This window comes from Hypomesus transpacificus, chromosome 8 (assembly GCF_021917145.1).
Source record: "Hypomesus transpacificus isolate Combined female chromosome 8, fHypTra1, whole genome shotgun sequence".
NCBI classification, from domain to species: Eukaryota; Metazoa; Chordata; class Actinopteri; order Osmeriformes; family Osmeridae; genus Hypomesus; species Hypomesus transpacificus.
The window spans coordinates 2,639,738-2,657,134 of record NC_061067.1 but is presented as its reverse complement, the minus strand read 5'-3'; the positions used below and the strand labels follow the sequence as shown (position 1 = coordinate 2,657,134).

General features: G+C 45.6%; 3 protein-coding genes across 3 annotated transcripts; all 3 read right to left on the bottom strand.

The window, feature by feature from the left end:
• Nucleotides 1–69: 69 nt before the first annotated feature.
• Nucleotides 70–4,472, bottom strand: slc7a14b (solute carrier family 7 member 14b). The gene is made up of 8 exons (XM_047023920.1): nt 4,433–4,472; nt 3,351–3,901; nt 2,997–3,233; nt 2,629–2,846; nt 2,230–2,376; nt 1,840–2,048; nt 942–1,741; nt 70–829 (listed from the first exon to the last, which is right to left on the bottom strand). Exons 2-8 carry the CDS (start codon nt 3,646–3,648, stop codon nt 420–422), a joined length of 2,319 nt encoding a protein of 772 aa, XP_046879876.1. The 5' UTR covers nt 3,649–3,901; nt 4,433–4,472; the 3' UTR covers nt 70–419.
• A 1,437-nt stretch (nt 4,473–5,909) lies between these two features.
• Nucleotides 5,910–7,297, bottom strand: rpl22l1 (ribosomal protein L22-like 1). The gene is made up of 4 exons (XM_047023824.1): nt 7,232–7,297; nt 6,841–6,954; nt 6,479–6,600; nt 5,910–6,238 (listed from the first exon to the last, which is right to left on the bottom strand). Exons 1-4 carry the CDS (start codon nt 7,238–7,240, stop codon nt 6,094–6,096), a joined length of 390 nt encoding a protein of 129 aa, XP_046879780.1. The 5' UTR covers nt 7,241–7,297; the 3' UTR covers nt 5,910–6,093.
• Nucleotides 7,298–9,915: 2,618 nt separating this feature from the next.
• eif5a (eukaryotic translation initiation factor 5A) lies at nt 9,916–16,462 on the bottom strand. The gene is made up of 5 exons (XM_047023936.1): nt 16,366–16,462; nt 14,506–14,693; nt 13,021–13,125; nt 11,520–11,651; nt 9,916–10,996 (listed from the first exon to the last, which is right to left on the bottom strand). Exons 2-5 carry the CDS (start codon nt 14,671–14,673, stop codon nt 10,931–10,933), a joined length of 471 nt encoding a protein of 156 aa, XP_046879892.1. The 5' UTR covers nt 14,674–14,693; nt 16,366–16,462; the 3' UTR covers nt 9,916–10,930.
• Nucleotides 16,463–17,397: the final 935 nt, after the last annotated feature.

The following is a 17,397-nucleotide window of genomic DNA, read 5'->3' as shown; positions in this document are numbered from 1 at the left end:
AAAGGTTTCTATATATTTTTTATTAGATCAAAAAACTCAAATCACTCACTTTCTGCAATCACACATTTCACACTGTCTGACAATACAGAATTTTTATTATAATACATTCATGTACTCTCTCGCCATAATTTATATCACAAAAACATAGTCAACTACAAACCCAAAAATGTTTAATCTGTTTTAAATGGTCTTGATCTCATTCAGAGAGCACATTACCAGTTATGATGCTCTGGACAGAGTTCTGTAATTGTATCATATAATGACTATGCATAAATTATATTATACTATTTTATATATACAATAGTATTAGTCTTTCGCTTCATTAACTCACAATCAGGTTGTTCATTTAGTGAGGTCAGCTACAGCCAGGTGTGCATGAGAGCATTCAGTAAACAGGAAGTGGTGTGTGTCTCAGGTAGTTAGTACTCCCCTTCCTGTGGATCGAAGCCAGGATTGGCTCGTCCCCCAGACCTTCCAGATGAGTACTGACCTGCTGGTCCTGACTGGTACCCATGCTCGGAGCCCTCCTCGTACTGGTTCTGGTACTCTGAATCGTGCTGGTACTGGTCTCCATCTTGGTTCTCGGATTGATCGGCTCCCTGGTTCTGGTTTGAAAGTTGGTAATGGTGACCTCTCTCTTCGGGCGCGGACCAGCCCTGGTACTGTCCATCTTCCTGGTTGTCGTTGGGGTACAGGTCATCGTCGGGGGTGAAGTTGTCGTCGAGGTGGTCGTCATAGCGCTGGTAGGTGCTGGCGTGAGCCTCCTCCTCTTTGGCGCTGAGTTCCAAAGAGCTGTGCCATATCCCATAGCAACCATAGATCAGCACACCTGGGGAGACATAGCCAGACACATGTTGCTTTGCATAGCAACTGTTGCTCAGAAAGAGGGAAATGTCCCTCTCCTTTTCCCTCCCTCCCTCCCTCCCAGTTGTGATACTGACCTATAGAGCACCAGACAGCGAACCTGGCCCAGGTGAGGGGGGACAACTTGAGCATGAGGTACGAGTTCACCAAGATGGCCGCCACGGGGACAAACGGCACGCACGGCGCCATGTAGGGAAGGATCTGCCCACTCTGCGGCTGTCGCAGGATCATCACCAGCAGCGTCGCCATGGCGCAGGCCAACGCGGCCGCGACCAGGCCTGCCACCGCCGCGCCGGCGCCGACCCCTCGCTCCACGCCGAAGATGATGATGGCCCAGAGGAGGAAGGAGAGGAGGAAGAGGAGGAGGGTGCAGCGCGTCACAGTGCGCCCCGAGGCTGGCGTGGGGCGGGCCGAGGCATCAGGGACCCCCAGCCTCACGCGCAGGGGGTAGTAGTGATTACCCAGAATCCTCTTCAGCAGGGAGGACGGGCCGCTGTGGAAGTCTGACCCGTCGGCCTCGCCGCCCGCCCCCCCCGCGTGATAAGAGGAGCCGTCGGGGTCGTCAATCAGCATCTGGTCATCGTTAGTGGGCGTGGCTCCGTCGGTGTTTTCGGCCAGAACGCCTTCCTTCTCCGTGGGCCCCTCGTCGTCGCCCTCCGGGGACAGGAAGTGGTGCGTGTCGATGTGTGTGTCGGGCTGGTAGCGTAGCAGAAGGATGCAGACGCTCACCAGGGTGTAGGCCAGCAGGGTGCCAATGGACATCATCTCTATCAGATCCCTCAGGCTCACCAGCAGGGACATCACTGCTGCCAGGCAACCAGACACCACACACGCCGCCACCGGCGTGTGTGTGAGCGGAGACACGTGGGCCAAGAACCTGGGACGCACACGCACACACACGTGTTTCTGTGTGAGTGTGTGTTGGTGTGTGTCTGTGTATGTTAGTGTGTGTGTGTGGGTGGGTGTGTTTGAGACCTGAAGAGCAGCCCGTCTCTGGCCATGGCGTAGATGACTCTGGGCATGGGGAAGAGGGAGCCCAGCAGAGACACGGTCAGTCCTGCGATGGAGCCCACCGCCACCACGTATTTACCAGCCAGGAAGCCGTGGACCGCAAACATCTCCATCAGGGGAGCGGAGCCATCGATCAGATCAGACGGGACCATCAGAGTCAGGATCACACTCACCTGGGGGGGGGAGGGGGGGGGGGGGGCGGAGAGGTGAAGGGGAGGGGGAGTGAGGGAGGGAGGAGAGATGATAAGGGAGGAAGGAGAGAGGGGTGAGAGACAGATGGCTGATGACAAGCAGCCCATTCTGACACGTTTTGCCCCCCCTCCCCACCCCAGAACGTAAGACGATGATGCTCACGGAGACGTAGGCAGTGAGGCAGGTGATGAGCGAGGCGGTGATGGCGTAGGGGATGGACGTGTTCGGGTTCTTGGCCTCCTCCCCCGTCGTGGCGATGATGTCAAAGCCGATGAAGGCGTAGAAACAAGTGGCTGCTCCATGCATCACCTGCACAGGGGGAGGTTACCATGGTTACGCTCTCTGCATCACCTGCACAGCGGGAGGTTACCATGGTTACGCTCCCTGCATCACCTGCACAGCGGGAGGTTACCATGGTTACGCTCCCTGCATCAAACTGCATAGGGGGAGGTTACCACGGTGGCGCTCCCTGCGTCAGCTGCACAGGGGGTGGTTACCGCGGTTACGCTCCCTGCATCACCTGCACAGGAAGAGAGGGAGGAGGAAGAGGGGAAGTCTCACCCCTGACCAGCCGTAAGGAAGGAACCGGCCTCCTTCCCAGTTGCCGGCGGAAACGAAGAACAGTCCGGCAATGATGATGAAGACCCAGACCACCATGTTGACAACGTTCAGAACGTTGTTGAAGCCCACCGTGTTACGTACCCCCAGCACTATGATCACCGTGACGACCAGGGATATCAGCAGGGCCAGCAGGTCTGGGTAGGACTCCTCCCCTTTACCTGTGACAGAGGCACACCTGGGTTAGACGACACACACACACTGACACACACGCTCACACATGCTCAGGCACACACACGTACGCTCACACACACTCACACACACACACTTACACACACACTCACACAGTTCCTAGGGGAGTGGCTACCCACCCAGTCCTCGAAGCGTGCCCAGGTGAGTTATCATGTAGTTGCTGATGCTGTGATTGGCCAGAGAGTCAAACATACTGCTGAGGGCCGACGCCCCCGCGGCTGTGCCAATCAGGTACTCCAGGATCAGGTTCCAACCAATGAAAAACGCCACACACTCGCCCACTGTCACATAGCTGTAAGTGTAGGCGGAGCCTGTGGTCTTGGGCACACGCACCCCAAACTCTGCATAACACACTCCTGGAGGAGAGTCACCGTTTACTAGAAACTCAAATGTTTGAGTAATGCAGTTCTTTGTGTGTGTGTGTCAGCATATGTGTGTGGGTAGGCTTGCGTGTGAGTTTGTGTGTGTCTTACCTGACAAGATGGAGGCAAACGCTGCAATACAAAAGGACAGGATGACGCCGGGCCCAGCCATCGCCTTGGCAACCAACCCAGCAACCACGTACATGCCCGTGCCAACACAGCTCCCCACGCCTAGCGACACCAGGTCTACGGTTGTCAGGACCTTGGCCAGCCCCGCCCCTGCCCCCTCCGTGAGCTCCGTGATATCTGACCCCTGACCCATGACCCCGATGGGCTTGGTGCGGAGGACACGGGAGTAGAGGCCATACCACGCATCCCCCCACGACACACGCCCCAACCAGCCCGCCATTACCACGGCAACGGGCGCTGGCAGCTAACTTTGTTGTTTTTTTGGTCTGCTTTTGTGCTCCTTTGGTTCATCTACTTCTGTCAGCTACTCTTCTTCTCTCATTCTGAGCCGTCTGTGAGGGTGTCTCTCTCTCTCCCTCACTCTCTCCCTCTCTCTCTCTCCCTCTCTCTGTCCCTCTCTCTCTCCCTCTCTCTCTCGGTCAAAAGGTGTCCATGGCTCCTTCACAGTCCACAGTCCCAGCACCAAGTGATTCCTGAACGAAAAAGAAATTGCAAACTGAATAGGAGGAACAAAACAGACGAGGAACAAAGTCGTAGCAATGTGAAGCAACAAGAAGCAGCTTTTTGAACGTCGATGTTGAGGGAAGTGGCCCAACCCGGGTGATGACCGAGGGACACAGATACGTCGACACATCGGGCTTTCTCCTCCATCGCCGGAGCGAGACTCCCACGTTAAAACATTGATACACACCACAGATCACCTTTCACAACGGAAAACTCCTACTACGGCAGAACACCAACGGAATCTCTACAGCATAAACCTACACACCGGCCAACATAAGTGACAACATAAGTAGTTTGATTTGAATAAGTACGTCTAAGAAAGACGACTGAAATAAGTATGCTCTCAGATATCCAAAGGTAGCAAAACAAGGCCCCTCTGGTCAAGGTAGAAAAGTTAAACACAGAAGGAAGCATACACTTAAAAACGGTCAAAGACCTATTTCCTGACACGCAAACAAACAAATATGTATTTATATATCAGGACATATTCAAACACTTACTTATTAGCTGGTTTCCATGTTCTCTGAGGAGAACACACAAGCGAGCAGGGTCTGAACCAGGAGGAAGGGGAGAGGGAAAGGCTGATGGGAGCAGGCTTAATTATTCAAGGGTAGGTCCATGTGATCAGTGGCAAATATATAATTCATTGCCCAAAGACTGAGTCTGTGTGCAGTCATCTGGTTGACCGAGGGAAAGTTCTAGAGACCTCAGAGTAAAACCCTGATCAAACTACGGCAGCAACACCCTGAGAACCTGACAGCTGGGTGTCAACACAGGGGAGGGTCGTTGGCTAACTCCAGTCATCAGCCTGGGTGTTTATGTCCAGAGGAGATAACTCTGGCATAGTTTATAAACACTGTGTCTGGCGTCTCCCAACCAGGAGGATGTCCCCTCGCCCTCACCTGGGCTTCTCCGCGCCCCCTCGACACTCAGCTGGACGGCAGCACAGCCGCTGGGTTAGGCTGGAGTGACGGTAGACTGGGATGAGGGTATTGTTGTTGGAATCTGATAGGTGGTTCATATTACCAATTTGTGGTCAAGGGAGTGTGAGCCAAGACTGGTGAGAAGCATCCCCATACACTGGGGATAGACAGTGCACCCACTTGGAATTCAGACACACGGTGTCTGGATGAGACAGAAAAGGCAAACATCCCATCTCTCTCTCTCACACACACACAGAAACCGAGGACAGTTCTTGGCTCTCTCAGGGTGAGGGGGAGAACGGGCATTCTTGAGGAGATACAGCTGATCAGGTGCAGATGCGATAGTGGGAGTTCATCCAGACACACACACACACCTGGCCGCTGCAGTCTGGGCAGGGAGCTGTAGATATCGTGGTCCACACACTGATGAAAGACTGGGAGCAGTACCAGGAAAATGTCCTGAAGGAATTCATCTTAAACGTTTATTGGAACTCCAAATATAACATGGTAGAAAAAACATGGTAATGATCAAGAGGACCTGCCAGTCCTGTCTGAGAGATGGTTGAAAGTATGCCCTTACAAAGTAGAGGTTCTCACTATCGTTTCATCGCACATATTCCTCTTTGCTGCTCTCAGTGTCTTTTCTTAAGTGAGGCACTTATTGCAACGAGAGCTTCTGTGAAAGGACTGACGTCCCAACCCCGATTCAAAGAACTCAAACTTAAAAGATACTAGTTAGTGGACTGCTCTGTTCAGGGGTTGAGTGAAAAGTTATATTAGATTCCCAGATCTAAGTGGACAACCTATGATCCTTTTCCGCAAGTTTGTCAAAAACGACTGTTGGTACCCGTCATGAGCCAGGTCTGAACCACAGATGATCCTCTGAGGACACCTAGTGGGCAACTAATAAACAACATGAGCTGAGTCAACCTGCCACAGGGAAATTCCGCCTTTCCCTACAACTCTTGACGGCCCATAAATGAAAACTATCAACAACGACAAAAAAGAGTTCATGACAACTCATACATGACAAAAAAAAAGACAAAAGAAGTTGTTGAATTATTTTCATTTATTCACTCCATCTCTCGATGCAAACCTGTTTCAGTTTAGAGACACCAGACATGGACGTCTAGAGCCACAGTCATTCTGCACCCAACTCGCCAACTCGGGACACTGCTGTGTGCAGAGTACCAATGGGAGGAGTCCTTATGTGAGAGGGCTCGACTGTGGGTGGAGTTCTATTCGTCTGCATCAGACTCTTCGTCTTCCTGGCTGATCTGGAAGTAGCGCAGCTCATAAGTCTCCTTATCAGACGCTACCACTCTCAGCCAATCACGAAGGTTGTTCTTCTTCAGGTACTTCTTGGTTAGATACTTCAGATATCTGTTGGCCAATGGTGGAATGAGAGTGGTGGAAGAGGAATGATAATGTTATCGGAAGACCGTAGATGGGTAACTGCATTTAATCCATTTGGTAGACGGTTTTGTCCAATGCGATGTACAAATAGAAGATACAGTGCCGCAGAAGATCAAGGATCAGAAGTGCAGATCTAACTTATTTTTTTACGACTTTCCTAGATGCACTCATGTGGGGACATAGTTTAATGATTTGGTTGATCCTCACCTTTTCGAGAACTGCTTCTTGGATGTCACATTGATCTTGTTCTTCATTCGGCCAATCTGAACTACATTACCCAGGTTTCCGGTTTTGCCATTGACCTTCACCCTTTCTTTGAGGAAGGTTTCCTGTTGGATAGAACACAATGACACACTAGGGAAGATAACCCTAGGGTTTGCACTAGGGAAGGTGACCCTAGTCCAAAATCAGCATTAGGGATGCAGTTTAGTTCGGACACCATCGGTATGAGCAGATAATTAGGGTCAAATTATGAGGTGCTGATCATTTCGACATGTTCACATAGGGTCATTGTAAAAGTTTACTGTGTTATTATTGGAGCAATGGTTTACTGTGGCGAAGTGACTTACAAAGTTGGCCGAGTCCAAAATACCGTCCTCCACCGGGTGAGTCAGGTCCAGGGTAAACTTCCATGAAGCCCCCTTCTTTGATTTCCTGACGACGGTCTGTTTCTTTTGTTTCAGCTATAGGCCAAAAGTATTTGTCTGAATTACTAATGCAGTTTGCATAGCTTCTAGCTAGCCAATAGACCACGTGTATATAGTATAGAGCTAGCTCTCTAGGGTAGCAATGTAGCCTTCAGAGTTTAGGAATGTATTCAAGTATTTTTGACATTCAATCATTCAATTTCAATACACAGGGCTTTAGGTTGATGTTATGAAATATAATATATATCTTGTACGATAGGACATCGCGTAAATGTTGATTAAACGATGTATTAGCAGGACTCTTTTCACTTACCGGTGCCATGGTGAGCGGGTGGCGGAAAAAGGAAATTGCGTCGGTGGTGTTCTTGTTTTGTGTAGTGGCGGCTGGCAACCAGCATTACGGTGCATTACCGCCACCTACAATTTTGGAGTGTGAACCAATTAGAGCTATCGAACAGAAAAGGTAACATTTAATAGATTTAACTAAACATTACATCATTTTTCGTTGTGACATAAGTCTACTTTATTGCAAGATAACTCAAATAATATTGCCACTATATGCATTGAAGCTGTAGCCTAACTTAGTTAAGTTAAGCTTGACTGACATGCGTTTTAAGGTAGACAGGCTACCTAGTAATTATCAGACCACGATTTATTTAAATTAAATTGGTATATCAGAAATGTCCAAATGCGTTTTTAATCTAAAAATATAGGTCTTCCTTTTATTTCACTATACCAACAGTTCAAAATTACAGACCCCCCCAACATGATAGGGTAGGCTATTTTAAAGGGGCAATTGACTGTTTTTTTGGGGTATTTCACACTGTTCCTTAAGGTCTCCGAATAGGGTATGTAACATTGGTTGGGTTGAAAATGGCCCGGGTGCTGTTCTATGCCCTCTTACAGATCGTCTGAAATGTTCCCGGGAAAAAACACTAGCTTTTCTCCTTTTATGGTATGCTCATTAATATTTAGATAAGCTGCGCGCTGATTGGTTGGTTATCAACGAGTGAAGCTGGGAGCAAAAACGCAACACGGCCAACAGCAGCACTCGCTGAAACACTGAAGTTGGAGACTTGAAATAAAAACGCGCAAATAAATCTATTGTGTCTACACAACACTGTTTTCAACAGATTGACTATATAACATTTGAAATGATAACATTACTTGTTTCCACTTCTGTTGTTGAAGCAAACTGGATTGACTTAGGTGGGTAGAACATTAGGCTACAGCTTAGCAACCAAACGTTGTTGCAATCGTGATTCTACTCGGCTTCAGTTAGCTAGCTAGGCTAGCTCTAGATATCTTGCTGTAAAATAACATGACAAAGATCTGGACAAACATTCATCGTGAATTGTAGATTTTCATTACACAGGTTATTTATTTGAATGAAACACAGTCAGGAACATGAATCAACGTTAGCCCCATTGCCAATAAACTAGGCTAAATTATTACACATTCTATGCTCTTGCATTAACTAGCAAGCTAAACTTGTTTACATGCCTACAGTCTAGGTGTTACTAGTAACAGTTACTAGCAATGCTAATGTATCCTGTATCTAAAACCTGCCTTTCTCCAGTTCTTTCAAATAGATTATCTAGACAGGCGTTAGCAATAAGCCAGACTGCAGTTCGTATTCTGGCTATTTTTCGGAAGCTTCCCTTCTAATGCCGACTACAGCTAGTCTAGCTAGAGTCATTTGATGTGTGTAGAAACGTATTTAGCATTCTACCTGGTATGCTATATACAGGAAACGTTAGCATTGCTAATAACTGTTAGCACAACATCTTACTGTCCTTATAGCTTGCGGTTGCAATGAGCATACGGTTGGAACAGCACCTCTTTCCAGGTTCAGTTTCCTAGCATATCCTGCTTGAAATTGTCCAAGGTTGTCAAAACTGTCTTGGGTGAAATGTTCAGAGCAAATGAATGATTGAGTGTCGAACTTCGCCTGGATCTTCTCATAGACAACAGCAGCCATGCCTGTTGAATGTTTGGCTCCTTGGGAAGACTGTAAGTGTTAGCCTTCCCTGTACAGCCTGGAACACAGCATTTACGACCGTGGTCCATAATCAATATCCTTGTTATAATTCAAAACGTTCTTCTTTGTAATTCCTTATAAGTAGCCTACACAGAGCAGCGCGCAGCTAAACTAGTATCGGAGATAGACGCTACCTCTGGCTGGTCTGGATGTAAATTCTGGGGCGTGACAAAGATACAGACCAGAGCCAATAAGAGGGCGATCACCGGTCCTACGTAGGACCGGTGGCTTTGTTGAAAAGCTAGCGTTTTACAGCCAAATTTTTTCTTTTTGAGATTTGAATGGGATAGAGGTGTCAATAGACTTTGATATTCACGGTATGTTCAGTTTACCTTCCGAACTGTCGTTTTTCAACAATGACAAGGTAAAATCGGTTTTGCAGTCAATTGCCCCTTTAAGTCCAAGGCCAGCTGTGTTCAACACACGCAGTTAGTCAATAATTGACAGCATCAGCAGAAACGGTCGCTAAACGGGTTGAGCGGGGAAAACAGCTTTACTAATGGCTTGTCTAACAATTAACAAGCATGTCCATACTGTGTAAACACGCAACTACAGCGGCATGGACAAACTAATTACTACAATGGCTTACGGGCCGTAGGCTAAATATTAATAAAACCTTTGTACCATGCTTATAGCTACATTCCCACCGACAAGAATAAGGTTGAGGTGCGCGTCAAAATGAAATGTGGGGACCCATAACCCCTTGGTATGCATTTCAGAACAGTAAGTTGAAAGGAATGCGCGCTGGGGAAGGTGTGCCATCTGTGTTTGTCGCTTTCGTGTCAGGGTGTGGTCGCATCTGGTCTCTACACTGACAGGAACTTGTTAGTTCCAATACAATCTTCCAACCACCATGCCTTATTGACGATACGTACTACTAACTTCAAAAACATTCAAACGCCTGTCATTGATATACACTAAGACGGGGGTGACGGGGACAAAAACACCACAACGGATTTCCATTAGTTTGAACTTTATTTGTTTTTGCCATCTCCAGTCAGGTGACAAAGGCCTCGTGTGAACAAAATAGTTTGCAACTTCACCAACCCTCCTCTCCCCCATCCTCCCTGATCGAGCCTCACACAAACCCCACTGCAAACTGGCCTCTAGAACATTCTGGAGGCCCCACTCCGCTACACACAAGCCTCAAGACACTTTATTCTATATTGGGATGACCAGGGCCGCAGTTTCAAGACCTGGCTGCCATGGTAACAGGTAAGCGCACAGGGCTCCTCGCACCCATCCGACTTCTACACAGACTGGCTGAGAGGAAAATTACTGAAGTTTGTTGCCGTTTTCCATACGAAAAAATCAAATGGAGTCTTAAGAATTGAAATGTTGGGGTAAGTGCTAGTCACCTGCAATCCTGCGCTTGTGGGAAGGCAAGAGGAAATTGATCCGATTCCCTTTGGTGCCAGAGTGGCAGCCATGTTGGAAGCAGTATGGCAGCCAAAGGTGGACAAACTTAAAACCTAATCGGAGCTCAGTGTCACTGAAAGGGACGGCTTTCCCTAGCCTCATCCATAACAAACCAGCACAGCCCCATCCCCACCTTCCCCCTGAAGGCATTAAACCTGCTATATTCAATTTAAAGAATATATATAAAAAAATGAATCATACAAAAAGCTGGATCCCATTATTTAGACATTCAGGAATGTGAGTATCGAGACTAACATTTTGAAGGCAAAAATAACAGAGGAATGAGGAAGAAGTCAGAAAGAATCAATTTTAAGTTTTTTTATAAAGTAGATTGTTACTAAACAAAACCTCAGTGATCCGGCAGAATGCCACGCAGCAAGCTGCAGTGGGTCAGTCCTGACAGCATTGGAGACAAAAACAAAACCAAGGGAATTATCACACAGAATGATTGAGGTTGTCTGTGAAGGCCGTCGCTTTGGTGACAGAACCAATAAGAATGCAAGAGACTGGTTGAGGGTGGAGCTTGTTGCCTGAGCAGCCAATAGAGTCTGCCTATTTGCCAGGGGTGGATTTGACTGCCACGGCACACTCTTCCCCCATGGCAGACAGCACGGAAACCTGCGGACAAAAAGATTGGTTCCATTTAGTCATTTAGCAGAGATTAGTCATTTATCCAGAGGTTTGTGATGTCTGTGGCATTGTGCCGGGTCGAAAACGTACACTAGGTCAGTGGTTCTTAATCCTGGTCCTCGGGACCCCCTGCCCTGCCTTGAATCGGCTGTGTTGGAGCAGGGAAATATCTAAAACATGCAGGGCAGGGGGTCCCGAGGACCAGGATTGAGAACCACTGCACTAGGTGACATGATTGACTACATGGATAATTGACCAGCCCATCCCCTCTCCCGCGCCCAAACAAATAATATCCCAAAGTAACAATAGCAACTTTTAATGCACCAATTTAAGTTGTGCCTCTTAAGTCATTTTCAAGAGACTAATTGAATCTGCAGTAAATTGTTCCTGAATGACAGCTTTCACAGGTGGTCACGTGAGGTTGAGACGGTGTCACAAACACGCATACCCACACAAACAAGACCCCTTTAACCATGAGTAATGTGGCTAACGCCAGCCACTGCCAACTCACCAAGAGTTCATCTCCTTCTTTGAACTTGGCTTCAATCTCCTTGCCCAGATCTCCATCAGGGATGCGCAGGTCCTCCCGCACGTCTCCGTTGTCGGCCATGAGGCTCATGTATTTTTCGGTGATGTTGACCAGCTGTGTGTGAGAGGGAACAGCATGGTGTTTCTGAACAAAATACCGGCGTGGAAACACCAAAACATCTCTGTAGTCAACAGCTGACTCATTTGGAAGTGGCCCTCTGGTTGCAAGGATGCAATTAGCTTCAATTACAAAACACACGGCTTAGAAATTACACCAATATTTTAGTGGAAAAAATCTAACATGCTGACAATGGTCAGTGCTGCATATATATCAAATATGTTAATGTTATTACATGAACTAAATCTACAACACTTTACATTGAGTGACACATTAGAAAATAAGAAAACCTGAGCATGTCCTACCAACTAAACACGTCATGTTGAGAATGCAGCGCCAACTGACACCAACTCTGAATTAAACAGCATCCCATCTGAAACTATTAGAACTGGGCCCTGTTCCAATAAGCGCATTTACCAAATAAGCCAGGTTTATGGCAGATAGTCCGACTCATTTCCAGTTCATTTGGTTCCATCAACGTAGCTCAAACTCAGCTACGATGGCAACTAACTGTCAGCACGTGTTGTTCCTTAACCAGACGTTCCTGTAACACTGACCCAACGGGAAAACTATCACTCACCATGGACTTACTGGTGTGATGTCACAAGTCAATTTAGATGTGTTTAGAGGGTGTGTTCTATTTTTAATCAATAAAGTAAGGTCTATAAAAAAAGAAATAGACCCTACATAGCCCATCGTGCATGGCATGTCATTTTATTTGAATGAGGTGGTGGATGAGCCGTCATTGTTCCTGGCTTAACAAGATTGTTCTTTCAGAAAGAAGTAACGTGGTCGAGAACATTGCGTTTTGCTGTGGTGGATTAATATGATCCATGTTTTAACCAGTCATGTGGCTTAATAGGGTGCACCCGCAATTCTTTCTTGAATCTCTCATCTTGAATCTGACTTGAATTAGTCGGATTGCGTGAATTAGAATTGGCCTTTAATGAACCGCTTCAGTCTTGACTGACTTGTTAGGTTCATTCAAGTTGGGTTTGGGACTTATTATCCTGTTTTTTTTAGCAGTCTTTATGGAACATGCCCTTGGTGTCTGTCTAAGGCCCAGAATGCTTTAGGCGTAGTAATAATCAAAACAACAACCAAAGATCTCCCTGGCAGGTGTGCAATTACTAACAGGACCCCCTTGCATCAGGAAACCCCAATCTGGTCCATCTCATTCCCTTCCTTAATACTGCAGAACACAGGCCAATTTTTTTTTGCCGATGTTGTGCAAATGTTTTTGAGGTGGTGGGACTCACTTATTATAGAGTAGGTTCCCACCTTTTGACCTATTTCCTATTTTTTACCATTTACAAAATGTAATCTGAAGATCACACTTGAGGGAACACGTTAAATGACAACTCACCAATAACTCAACCCTCTTGACGTTAGGCACATCCATGTTGTGGGTGGAGGGGCACATGTCCTCATACTTCTTATTGGTGAAGATATCAATTCCCACCAGATTCACCTAGAGTGGGGGAGGGGGGGGGGGGAGAAGACAATTGTTTCACAGGGCCTGGACATGTCAACTAATGACATGCCAATAGACAGGACCATGTTTCATTACACAACAGGTAGTTCCGATCAAACAAGCCAAATGGTCGAGACATTTCCAACGTGCTGAAATCCGCAGGACAGCACACCTAGCTGTGCTCGAATGAAAAATGCCTCACCACTAGAGTGAGCGGCCCCATTATCGTCCATTCAAACGCCAATGTTCCAGACCCCATTATCGTCCACGACCTTTTTCTTCGGTTAATTTCTTAAAGCTATGCAGCAGCAACGAAAGAAAACAACTCATCGATTGTGCACACCTTATATTGCTGTACACCAAATTACAGCATTTGAGATTTGAACCTTCCGCAGTGTCAAACTTGACTTTTCTCTATTGAAAGTGATTGGACAGACGATAATGGGGACCACCTCGCTAACTGCTAAAATTAGGAAAATACATTTCTCTACATATACCTATTTGATTTCAAAACCAGAATGTTATAATATAGATGTGCATCTATATATTAAAGTACAATGCTGTGACTTAACGTTTTTAAGTTGTATTATATTGAAATTTTCGTACAATTTCTGACGAGCGTGGAGCTAGGTGGACGATAATGGGACCGCTTAGGCTACAATTTACTCTGCCATCCATTAGAACAATGGGACACTTCCATGGCAACACTGTAACTGACACGTATGGGGGTAGAGACAAATAACTTATATTAAGTGCTTCTATACTCTTTGGTAGAGATGAAAACTATGGAAGCAAATCAGCAACAATGTTTTGAATTTTAAAAAGGCATTGAATACTTGATATTGAAATTTAAACAAGACCGAATACTCATAAGAATATGTTTCAATGTAAAATAACTCAGGTCGCTCCAATTCGAGCACCCCAAAAATTCGAGCTGTATTTGATTGCATCATCCGGGATACCAAGGATAGATAGAGCAACCGAGCCTTAATGCATTATTTAATCACATTGGACTCTGGTAGTCATCATGCGTTCTGTGTTGCTCCATTTCTCTACTTATCCTTGGTATTTCGGATGTTACAATTAGAATTTTTTTTTAAGGTCGACATTTTTCTGCTTGAATTTGATACGATCGCATTTTGGGAGTTTTAATTTTTTAAGCTCGAATTTGAGCAACCTATTTACATAGAAATATATTCATGAGAATTCGGTTTTGGTCATTTCAAAATTAAGTATTCAATGCCTTTTAAATTCAAAACATGATGTCACCGATTTACTTCCATTAAAAAAATCAGCATCCTACGACGATGTTGATATGGCGAACACGGCTAGTACTAGCTTAAAAACATGTCAAGTAGCCCTGGCCGATTCCGATACCTTGGCGTGTCCATGCTTGCCGGTCTTGGAGGTGGACATCTCGACGATCTTGCAGGGACGTCCCTTCAGCACAACGAAGCCGTTCTTGCGCAAGCTGGAGCACTGAAGGGGGAAGGTGGCGGAGGCGCCGGATTCGGCAGTGGAGAAGTCAAGATCAGGATCTGCCATGGTGCGATGGGTTAGGGGCACTGTACACAGGGAGAGGGGATGAGTCAAACCGACCTGAATGGGATCAAACCCCCATTAACAATGTATACACTTGATCTATTTTTTGCATTAAAATTACAGGAAAAAAATGTCCAACTACAGTCATTTCAAAGTTAGTCCGCTTGTATACAAAGCCACGATGTTCGTTACAATTGCCAATGCGCTGACAGTTTTAAGTAAATTATCAACAATTACAATCTCTTGCGCGACAATGCGGAGTCAGGTCTGCTAGGCTGATCCTACGCCCTATCCACGTGTCTTGATTTTGGCCCAGCCAAAAGTTTCGTTCGTGATACGTAGGTAACGTGGTAAGCTAGCTGGCTAAACTTGTCGCATTATTGCTGCCAGCTAGACCTTAATCAGCACTGAGATATACTTAGCACTTAGGTCCATATCGTCACTGGGGCTAACGTTAAGGCCACAGGCCAGTGGCAGAGTGAGAGTAAAACCAACTGCATCCAGCCCAAGTATGGATGTGCTAACCGCTCTTAACGCTATATGGCTTGGTGATAGCTACCGCTCATGTAACTCGGAAAGCTCGTCGTGGCCGACAACAGCCTAAATGCAGATGGCTGCTTGGCCCGTAATTCCACCAAACTAGGAATTATGTTGTGCCCTTCAAGCAACGGCAAAATAATAAATACATTTTGACTTAATAAACATTGACATTTAAAAAGACCACACGTTAGCTAGCAAGCCATTTGGTGCGGTAAACTTAAACAAGTGTACCCAAGTTGGAATTTAAGGCCTCCTCAGCAACACGATTTGCTAACTAGTTAGCTTGAGCTAACCGAACGTAGTCATTGATTTAATCTGTCATGCTCGTAATGAGCCGCGCAAACAGTCCGTTTTCTCTGGTTTTAATGTTGAACTTGTAATTTACTATTACTAACCAGCTGTAGTTGATTTCTAAGTTGCTGCTGACTATTGTTACCCACAAACAGTAGCCAGCTAGCTTCTAGCCAGCTCTGCGTAGGGAATAGATGAAAATTGGAGCGCGAGGTCTGACGGGAAAAGTATAATGCCTAGTAGCTAATTAATGGGATCAACACAAAGGTCTGCAAACGCGACACGTGTTGTATTATTAAATCCGAAAAAGAATATTCAAGTCAGGTGGTTAGCCATAAAAAAATACTTGACTAGATATGCTACATAATTCAAGCCGTTACCGTGAACGAACTTTACCAGCTGGATCAGCTTCTGCCTTACTGGCCAGTTAACGAGAAATGAGCAATGTTTATTTAACTAAAACTATTCGAATTAAATAATGTAACGTTAACATCTGGTCTCACTACTTTTGGCTGACAAATCATACACCAACAAAACGGGCAACCTTTCGCTAATAAAAGCCGACGTAACAAAAACTTCCAATAACAAGCGTGCGGAAGGCCTCATGCATGCCTGTTATTCATTCTGGCTAGCTAGATGGACAGCTAGCGGAGCGTTAGCTAGCAGAATGTAAAACATGGACCCACACCCCATCTCCCTTGCGAACCTACATGGACAATACAAACTACTTATAGGCTTTTCGGCGCAATTCTAGATCACTACCAACTACGCAACCCATTACATATGGTTATTGACTGATGCAAAACTAAACTCAAGTTCTATCTTTTAGCTCATGGGTAGAAACACGCGCCATGCTACACTTACCTTGCAAGAAAAAGAGGTCCAAAAATGCGCAGGCGCGACCAATTTTACTGCGGCATCCGTAGAGGGAGGAGGGCCTTTTAAGTGTTCCGGTTGTCGACAGTGTTCGGTTTGACATGCGGTGAATGCACTGCGTTTTGGTATGACGTTATGTCCTTTCTGATCGTCTTTATTGTTGAGCATAGAAACAAGTTACACAACATGCAATGAAAGAGATGGGATCGATTGCTTATTTATCAGAGGATACATTTCTAGCACAAATGCTCCATAAAATAAGATCGAGTTTGACAAAAGATGTGCAGTTTTTATGTTTGTTACTATAGCCTACACATACTATACAGCTGTAACTTGTATTATCAAGTATTGTGGAGATGCTTTGTGCTTAATTTATTCCAGAAAAACACACTAAATGCATTAAACGTGGTAATAAAATCAGGTAGGCCTACATAAAAAGGGCGTATATATCATAGTTGTAGTTACAGTGAAACCATATTCTTAAAAAAAAAGGATGCATGCGTGCGCATAAGAAATTACGGAGCAATACGTCAGCGGTTGCCTGTGTTAAACTTGTACTTTAATTTAGAAAAACAGCACTGTCTTTTTAGGAGTATGGAGACAAACAAGGGGAAATGATTTGCAATCATCACATGATCTATCAATCCTATATTACACGTTGTTGCTGTCCCTAACGATAACATCTGAAGATAAGAGCTTGTAAATAATGTGATAGCTGATTTGGCATGACAAATGATTACTTGGAGTTGATTGGGGGCAAACACAGTTCTATGTCCAGGTTCATTTTGGCCATACTGGACAAACTACACTAAATGTCAAACGTGACAAAGCTGCCTCCAGAAGCACACTGATGGTGATTTGGATATTTTTTTTATTAAGAACATGTAATTACATAGGCTACTACCACTCAATGGAAGTTATATGGACCTTCAACAGAGCAAGACAGCAGAAATTGCGTAGACGGTCAGATTAGATGTTTTCTTTTTTTTTCTTTTTTTTTTCTTTTTTACTGGTGGAACA

Bases quoted from the DNA above. Each gene is read 5' to 3' on its own strand.
- slc7a14b (XM_047023920.1), bottom strand. From the start codon at position 3,648: ATGGCGGGCTGGTTGGGGCGTGTGTCGTGGGGGGATGCGTGGTATGGC. The intron at 3,234-3,350 runs GTAAGACACACA...ACTCTCCTCCAG, and splicing joins GTTTGCCTCCATCTTGTCAG to GAGTGTGTTATGCAGAGTTT. The intron at 1,742-1,839 runs GTCTCAAACACA...TGTGCGTCCCAG, and splicing joins AGAGACGGGCTGCTCTTCAG to GTTCTTGGCCCACGTGTCTC.
- rpl22l1 (XM_047023824.1), bottom strand. The intron at 6,601-6,840 runs GTAAGTCACTTC...TCTATCCAACAG, and splicing joins TTTTGGACTCGGCCAACTTT to GAAACCTTCCTCAAAGAAAG. The intron at 6,239-6,478 runs GTGAGGATCAAC...ATTGGCCAACAG, and splicing joins AAGAAGCAGTTCTCGAAAAG to ATATCTGAAGTATCTAACCA.
- eif5a (XM_047023936.1), bottom strand. From the start codon at position 14,673: ATGGCAGATCCTGATCTTGACTTCTCCACTGCCGAATCCGGCGCCTCC. The intron at 11,652-13,020 runs GTGAGTTGTCAT...TCTCACACACAG, and splicing joins TCAAGAGGGTTGAGTTATTG to CTGGTCAACATCACCGAAAA. The intron at 10,997-11,519 runs GTGAGTTGGCAG...TTTTGTCCGCAG, and splicing joins AAGAAGGAGATGAACTCTTG to GTTTCCGTGCTGTCTGCCAT.